We start from the raw sequence: 8,979 nt of genomic DNA, 5'->3' as shown, positions 1-8,979 counted from the left end.
TTAATTTTTTTGATGAAAGTTTCTTTACTGGTGAAGAGGTGGGAAGCTTCTAGTATGTGTCTTAGTTTGATTTTAATATGTTTTCTAAAAAATAATTCGTAAAATACGATCAATTTACTATTAAATTTTAAATATTTTTTCTTATGTTTAAATAATTAATTTTTAGAACTACAGACACATATTGTTTAAAATTTGTGATGTACGTTAATTATCTCACAATTAACTTGTATGTAGGGATATTCTTGTCATTTGTAAAGTAATATTAACTTTTTCTTTCTATTTTTTTCTCTTTCTCTTTTATTTCTCTTCTCTTTCTCTCATAGTAAACAACCCCTCAAATCTACTTTATTTCTCTTTTATCTCTCTCTTCTCATACTCTCTCTCACCTATTTCCTTCTTCTCACTTTCTTCTCACAACCAAACACACCCTAAAAGAAATTATATTTTTCAGAATTTAGGGGGACGTCTTAAAAATCAGGAGATGCTATATAGCAATTTCCATCTTTATTGAAGAGTCTCAAGGCCCACATCACATAAGCAGGCCCGTAAAGAAAAAGCTTTGAAAGTTGAAATTCCAATTTTAGATCGTACGTACGCACGCACACAGATTTCAATCATTAATTAAGTAACGAAATTTCAGAACGAGATCTAAGATCTCTCTCTCCTCCGTTCTCGTCTCATGTATTTTTGATTTTATTTTTTATTTTTGGTTTTTAGTTTTGCCGGGAGAAAGAAAAAAAAGAAGAAAGAGAGACAAATTTTGAAACATTTTCACAATTTCATCTTAAGCGCGCTTCAACTAAATTTTCATTTTCGCGATTCCCCCCTTTTTTTATTTCTCTTTCTATATCCCAATTCCAAATCTCATCTTTCCTATTCTTCTTCTAATTCTAGGGTTTCTCTTCCGCTAGGGTTTTCAATATTTTCTCTCTTTTTCCCTTTTCTTCATCCATGGCTACCGAAGCCCTAGATGATAACAAACCAAAACAAGTCGAAAACGAAGCCAAAGATGAACCCAAACCTAAAGAAGAAGTTGAAGTAACTGAACAAGATGCGGAAGTCGCTGAATCTGACGAGAAGAAAGAGATCGATGGACATGAAGATTCCGACAAAGATGATGAAGATGAAGGTGGAGACGAAGACGATGCTGATGATGATGAGGAGGAAGATGCTGGTGAGGAGAAGAAGGGTGTGAAGAAAGAGTCGTCGGAGAAGAAGAGTCCGGTTACTCCGACGAGTGATAGGCCAACTAGGGAAAGGAAAACGGTGGAGCGGTACTCTGAACCTTCACCTTCGAAGTTTGGAAGGTCTTCTTCCAGTAAAGGACTGATAATTGAAAAGGTACGTATATATATTTTTTTTTCTCAATTTTGGTTTTTGAGGTATAATGTGTGTTTTTGATTAATTTGATTTTGGTTATTTTTCAGGGACGTGGTACTCAGCTTAAGGATATTCCTAATGGTATGTCTAATTGCCTTACATAGTTCCTTTTGAGTAAATTTTGTTGAAGATATCGTGTGAATTTAGGGATCATGTGTGTCTGATTGTGTTTGTTCATTGGAGTTGAATTATAGTTGATCTAGATCTCTTTATTATTTTTTTGCATTTTCTATATGGATGATTTTAATTGTAATCCCCAATATGTGTCACACACCGAACTTGTCATACTGGTGACACATATTTGTGTTTGATACTGACACCAACATATGTAATTATGTTCAATTATTTCATTTTTTCTCAATTTTTTATCGGTGCTGACGTCTTTGTGTTTGTGTCGGTGCTTTAAAGGGTTTAACAATATGTTACTTCTAGATGACTGTTTTTGTCTCTCTGTTTTGTATTTTCTTTTATAATGTTTTTTTATACTACTTGTATTTTTCATTACCAAGATTTCCCTAGATTTGACGACAATTCAGTTATTTTAATTTCACATGCATACATATGTAGGGTTTTTAGACATCTGTCTTTTTCATTATGGTGTTTCCTAGACTCGGATTTTCAGTTCATGTTGATCTGACATGAAAACAACAATAACATACTCACATGATCAGTATTTGGAAGTCTTGTTTACATCTGGCGTTTTCTTATGTTACGAGCATAGGCACAAAATTTATAGTTGATTGAAGTATCATGGATTTGCAGCTGTTAAGAACAGTGGATCTCAAACTTGTGTGCATTTTTATTACACACGAGAGTGAGTCACCCAATAAGCGTGGCTTATAATTTTAGGGGGTTCTCATATCTAATTGACTCTACCTGTTGACTTATGGCATAAAATTTTATTTCAAGATTGTTAGTTTTCTAGATGTATTTGCTTTCTCCAACATAGCAACCTTTTGTTGAAACCAATTACTTATAGCCGATATGTTTATATTTTTTTTGCTGTACATGCAGAATACTTGTCAAGCTAATGTAAAATTAACTTTTTTGTCCGCCATACCATTTTGGTTATTGAAACACTGACTTTCATTAATCTTTTGGCGTGTTATGTGTATGGTACTAGTGGCCATAGAATATTATCCTTACAGATATAAAAATTGCTAATCTTTTGGCATGTTATGTGTATGGTACTAGTGGCGATAGATTCATTTTTTACTCTAGTGTCGTCTAATATAGTTATTTATGTGCAAACTGTTTCAGTGGCTTTCAAGTTGTCAAAGAGAAAACCTGATGACAACCTGCATATGCTCCATAGTTTACTGTTTGGGAAGAAAACAAAGGTGATGTTGCTGACATATTGTTTGTTTTTGCTGACTTCCATTTCTGGCCATGTCAAAGATTTATTTCATTTATTTAAAGGTACAATAATCCTCTAACACCTTTGCTATTCCTGAATGGTGGTCAGGTTAACAATCTAAAGAGGAATATAGGCCAGTTTTCTGGTTATGTGTGGGCTGAAAATGAGGTACTTTTCTGTTATACTGTTCTTGTATTATATTCATAAGAATAGATATGAATCTTTGTGAGGGGTTTTGTGTTCATGTTATCTTTCATTAAAAACATGATGATCTGATCCTTTTGGCTGATATTAACCTGCAATTAAATCTACATCTTCACAATTATTGGCAGGAAAAACAGAGAACAAGGGTAAAGGAGAGGATCGACAAATGTGTGAAAGAAAAATTGATTGTCTTCTGCGATGTTCTTAATATTCCAATAAACAAGAGTAGTGTGAAGAAGGTACACTTCATATATCATTTTTGAGTCCAAAGGAATTCAAGTACCACTTCTAAAATGGAAAATAAATTTTCTAACAAAACATTGTTTTTAGGAGGAACTGTCTGCAAAGCTGTTGGAATTTCTGGAGTCCCCACATGCTACTACTGATGTTCTGCTTGCTGAAAAAGAACAGGTTTGTTATTTATCATTGAGTATCATTCCTTTGTCTTAACTGATTGATGAAGTGCACACCAGTCAAAACATCTTTTTTATTGGAATTTTGAACTTGCTTAGTCCAACCAAGTATTCTAAAATTGATATTAACAAATTAAACAATTGATTCTGTCTCATGTATTTAGAACTTTGTATTTATTTGTTACATATATAATTATTATTTTTCATGCTATTAGTTTTTTTGAAGTTTGCTTTTATGTTAACAGAAAGGTAAGAAGCGAGTTAGAAAAGCAACCTCTAGCAAAACTCCTGGAGAAACACCTGCAAAGGTATTGTCTTTATTTTATTCATTTTGGCTTGCTGTAAAACCGCAATGCACTATTGTTATGTACTCCCTCCGGTCTCAAATATAAGAAAAGATTCTTTTTTAGGTTAATTGAATAATTAATGTATCTGCTTTACAATGTAGACCAGATACATTAATTACTCAATGAACTTAAAAAATGAATCTTTTCTTATATTTGAGACCGGAGGGAGTAATCTTTTATGTCAGAACCTGATTGAAAGGTTGCACGTGGTCATCTTGTTCTGATAATGATTTGATATTTTTCTAATTGCCAATTCTGAATATTCGTTCTAGAGTTTGACTTTTTTTGGGCAATTGTGCTTGATTACGACTTTGGTAAGTGTATAGTATGACCCCTTGCAATGTTGTGCTGGTGATTTAGATAGTTGTACTGTGGATTTCATCCCAAATCAATTATTCAGCAATATCTTACCTGGTTTGTAAGGTCAAGTTCAGTGTTGATAGTTTCTTTCTTTAGTCAAACACTAATGATACCATTCAGCCTCAAATACATCACATATATTCTACAATTACTCCCAACCATTCTGCCTTGGATGACACTTTCTGTAAACCCATTCAAGATAGTTCCATAAAAAGGCAAACAATGAGAACTTAATTAATGTTTGGTTAAATTTAATAATTTAATCTGTTACTTGTAATATGCTGTTTGATTTTCCTAACAAATGTATTTTTTTTGTTAAATAATTAATTTTGTGTTTGACTCTGATACCAATTTGTATGAAGATATCTTCATTTTCTTTTAAATTTTGTGTTTTGTAAAAATTAACACAAACTATTACCTGATTGACTTTAATTAGAACCCTGTTCATTTTAGCGAATAAATAATTTACAGTTCTTTCTGCAGCTTCTTACATTTCTTTCTTCAACTTTATCCTCCTTTTATTTCCTTTGGAGGATTTGGGTTATGAATTTGTGTATGTGATATGCTTCAAATGTTTTTTTTTAATCACTTTTATGTTTTATCTTCGTCCAGAAGAAAAAGCAGACTTCAGAATCTGGAAAAAAGCGAAAGCCTTCTGATGTTGAAGAGGACGACCAAGCTGAACTTTCTGATGCAAAAGATGAGTCCCAAGAAGATGAAGATGTTGCAGTGGCAAATAATGGAAGTGATAATGAGGTGGGTAAATCAGAGGGAGAGGAAGATACACCAAAGGCTCACAAGAGTACGTCCAAAAAATCTGTGAAGGAGGGTTCAGTTGCCAAAGCTGAAGCTAAATCCACATCTGTTAAGAAGACCTCTGCAAAAGCTGCCAAAAGCAGTGAAAAAACTCCAAAAAAATCAATACCAAAAAAGTCCATTACCGAGCAGGATTCTGCTTCTCTTTCCAAGTCAGATCAACCTGCAACCAAGATACAGAAAACTGGAAAGGAAAAGCAAGATACTAAGGGAAAGGCTGCAAGCAAAACTGCAAAGGCTCCGGTTAAGGATCAAGGTGCACTGATTACATTCTCTGTCTTTATGTTTGATGATGATGTCATCTATAGACTTCAATGCTTAATCTAGGGGTACTTGTTAGTCTACTGGTTGGTCCACAGTTTTTAAACCTTCAGTTGTCATGCTGATCTGTCCCTGTTTGTTCCCCCCTAATTTTTTGTTATTCTGAACAAGTCACAAAAAATTAGATTAATTATTTGGATTATATTTTTCTATTTAAAAATGGTTTTGTTGTTTTTAAATCTTATCCTGCTTACTTAGTTCTTTCTGATGCCAATTGTAGGTAAAGGTAAAAGTAGCAAGAAGACCAAGGTAGAGCCGAGTAGGCAGGACATGCATGCAGTTGTAGTTGAGATTCTTAAGGAAGTAGATTTCAATAAGGTGAGCAATATTTCTGTGCAATTCATTATCTGTTTGCAGGTTCAAATATTTCTAACTAATCTTATTTGTTATATTTTGAATATGTCTTGATGCAGGCAACTTTGTGTGATATCCTCCGCCAACTTGGTACGATCTTTTTCCTGATAAAATTTCTTCCTTCAGGGGGAATAATTTCTTGAACTAAGTTATTTTGCAATTAAATGTTGACAGGTAAACATTTTGGCCTTGATTTAATGCATAGAAAAGCAGAGGTGAAGGATATCATCACAGATGTAATTAATAATATGTCTGATGAGGAAGATGAAGGTGAGGAAGAAGCTGATAGTGATGGCGATGGGGATGTCGATGCCGGTAAAGATGGCGATGCCAGTGATGAAGTCGATGCCGGTAAAGATGGCGGTGCCAGTGATGAAGATGAAGAGTAATTTTAGATTGAATAATAGTTACTGCAGAAAATAGAATCCTGTGGGTCATCCCACAGCTAAATTTCATTTTCATTCTCCTGTTAGCTGTCTATACAGGTTAAAGCTTTGTTAGGTATATTTGGTTTGAGCTGTGACCTTTTCTATGATAGATGCTCTAAATTAGGATCGTGCTCTGTACCATATTTAGATGTAACCCGCTCCTCTTTATTACAGATTTGTCATTTTATTTTTCATGTTGAATAGTTTGTTTTGCACCTGCATGTAAACATTATTATTGCCTTCTAATTTAGAGCAATGTTAAATTTATTTATTGGAAATTGATTTTTTTTTTTTTTAATATTTGAGATGCTTGTTCTTTTGCCTTCTGATTACTGTTTGTATTTTCATTGTTCTCATTTTTGTTGATTGGGAATAAAGTCTAGGGGTTTAACTTTGGGGCATCTGAGGAGTTGCTGTTCATTTATTTTACCCTTTGCTGCTCTGTGTTATCATGAGTGGTGTTTGAATCCAAAAGACTGTTTTATAAGGTAGCTGTGTGTTTATAGGAGGGGGGCTGCTGCTGGCACATTGGTTTTTCTGCCGTAGCAGTTACGGCTGTGTTGGCTGCTGTCATGGTTGTGAGTAGGCTTTCTGTTGCAAAACAGTGCTGCTGCGCTGGACATTTGTGACTGGTTTATTGGGTTTTGTGGTTTGTAGGTTGCCGAATACATACGGTACCTTGTCATGTTTGATTGCGTTGCTAGTGTGTGCTTGTATTTCTTATTATGTGAGTGTTGTGTTTCTGAATAGTTATTTACTGTTTCAATTTTATTATTTATTTTGGAAAGGAAAACAATTGTATAATATACAGGAGTTAATCAACATAAATAACATAAACAGTGCCATTGGTACGTCCGTACAACGTTTGAAAATTACAGAATGATCTTCCTCTATCTCAGCATAGGTTTTTTCTTATCCATGTGCCCAAACATATACCAATATTGTTTTGCAGTACCATCTTTATGAGACTATATGCTTAACTTTCACGCTGCACATAAAAACAGTTTCTGTTTACCATGTTCCAAGACTTCCCGATATCTTATGCTCCTTCATTTTTGATTCATGTTTGTATAATTCTGCATAAAAAACTAGATACCCACTTGAACTTGCCCAGGTTTCCCTTCCACTTTCATATCAGTTCTCTGTCCCCGAGTCACCTGATGCAGGAATCACAACTATTTCAGCATCAGATCTACATGCAACAATACCTTGTGCGCAAAATCATTTGATCTCCGTAATTCCTACAGAAACTTTACTCTTCCATTTGATCTCCGTAATTCCTACATACAACTACACCTGGTGTCATTGTGTGAAACAGACAATGTAACACCTCTCTTTCACACAATTACACACGTGCACTGCCCTCATTTGGCAACCTGTTCCACATTAGATTCTTTCATAAAAATCAATCCAATGCCGAACATGTTGTCAAATGTTGTTGAAGAAATTAGCCGATTCTGAAGCACCACAACCGCACACACAAAGTCGAGATTCTTGATTAAGGACACCTCACCTGAAATAAATTGTCTTTGATAGGAAGCCGATTTCTGAGAAGATGAAAAATAAACTCATATGCCTTAAATTAAATGTGATTGTGCCAAAGAAGATCAGAAAACAAGAATGTCTTTGGCATGTAATAAAAACATTTTATTAATAAATATATATTTCCACCCACCACACTTACCAACAATAGTTTTTTTTTAAAGCTTACTAAAAAATCTAATTTTAATCGGAACACTCATTTTTCCGAAATAAAATAAATTAAAGAGTTTGAACACAAAGATCAAGGGTCCTTTTGTTATGAATTATAGAAAAGTGATATTTATATTAATTAATTTAAGGATTATTATTTTTTTAAAAGAAGTTTTTTAGTGTTTGTCACTAAAATAAAAATAGTACTAGGATGAAATAGTAAATTAATCATATCTCTTCAAATATACACTTAGAAAAACAATATTAATACTACTATTAAGGTTTTTTTTTTTTTTTTTTTTTTGGTACAATGGTTCTTAATTTACTTCTTCAAGAAGAAAAGATTCTTAATTTATGTCATTTAATTAATGGAATTACGTATTATGGATTGATTGCATGAGGCTGTTTGATGAGGATAACATAACCTTTTCCGTCAAACTTTTTTTTTCTTTTGTTGCCTGAAGACCTAGACTTAGAGGTTTGTCTTAAAAAAGCCAAAGCAAATATTATAGGTGGATGGGTATTGCCTCAATGTTTCAAAATTATTCCATAAAATAAATAGATATTTATATTAGTGACTTGCTACAAATTACAAAGTCAATGACTTGTTAAATCAACCAAGGTAAATTCATTTATATGCTGCATCCAGTGCTACTTAAAATTTCTGATCAATATGCTTCACCTAACTGGGTGCGATATGAATTTTTATATTTATTTCTTGCTTACAATATCATGCATACAATATATTAATTCAATTAAACTTGTTCCCAAGTGATGGCTCGGTTGGTTGAGTTTGGACACTCAAAGGAGTTTTTTTTTTTTTTTGATCAATTAATTGTAGTTTTTGTTAAACTAAATCTTAATGTTAGGTGAGGCTTTGATAATTTGTCAAAATAAAAGACGTAACACTCTGATTGTTGATGTTTTTCTTGTTTTCTTTGACAAAAATGTTGTCCCTTGTTGACACTCCATAACCGGCAACTACAAAAAATGATTTTACACATTATTGGGCGATTAAACATGTCAACAAAAAAACGATAATTATTGGCCGGTAATGTTAGGTTTCCCACACTTTTGAAGAAAAAACTGCCATCTTTTCTGGCAGGTTGTTTTATTTCTCATTCTATTTGTAACTTTTTAAAAAGAGAATAATCGCCATGAACTTACAATGTTATATTAACATCACAAGATTTGAATACCCAAATAATTCATTAAGAATATCCAATAAAATGAAAAACATCACATGATTTCAAACACCTTATTTCAACATCATATACCGTTGGGCATAGACATCAGTTCAGAAGAGA

At 33.2% G+C, this 8,979-nt stretch overlaps 1 protein-coding gene across 1 annotated transcript; it reads left to right on the top strand.

The window, feature by feature from the left end:
* The first annotated feature begins 610 nt into the window (after positions 1-610).
* Positions 611-6,251, top strand: LOC11435067 (protein DEK). The gene is made up of 11 exons (XM_003602738.4): positions 611-1,341; positions 1,428-1,461; positions 2,641-2,720; positions 2,846-2,905; positions 3,070-3,180; positions 3,272-3,352; positions 3,600-3,662; positions 4,674-5,133; positions 5,419-5,516; positions 5,612-5,642; positions 5,727-6,251. The coding sequence occupies exons 1-11, from the start codon at positions 952-954 to the stop codon at positions 5,939-5,941; spliced, it is 1,623 nt and encodes a 540-aa protein (XP_003602786.1). The 5' UTR covers positions 611-951; the 3' UTR covers positions 5,942-6,251.
* The last annotated feature ends 2,728 nt before the right edge of the window (positions 6,252-8,979 follow it).

The sequence above is a fragment of the Medicago truncatula genome, chromosome 3 (assembly GCF_003473485.1).
Source record: "Medicago truncatula cultivar Jemalong A17 chromosome 3, MtrunA17r5.0-ANR, whole genome shotgun sequence".
Taxonomy (NCBI): domain Eukaryota; kingdom Viridiplantae; phylum Streptophyta; class Magnoliopsida; order Fabales; family Fabaceae; genus Medicago; species Medicago truncatula.
Note: the sequence above shows the minus strand (reverse complement) of the source record. Positions and strands in the feature narration are given on the sequence as shown.

What these genes read in the sequence shown, in the direction of transcription:
- LOC11435067 (XM_003602738.4), top strand. Translation starts at nt 952, where the DNA reads ATGGCTACCGAAGCCCTAGATGATAACAAACCAAAACAAGTCGAAAAC. An exon ending in ACAAGAGTAGTGTGAAGAAG is followed by an intron (nt 3,181 to 3,271) that starts GTACACTTCATA and finishes CATTGTTTTTAG; the next exon opens with GAGGAACTGTCTGCAAAGCT. An exon ending in TGATATCCTCCGCCAACTTG is followed by an intron (nt 5,643 to 5,726) that starts GTACGATCTTTT and finishes AAATGTTGACAG; the next exon opens with GTAAACATTTTGGCCTTGAT.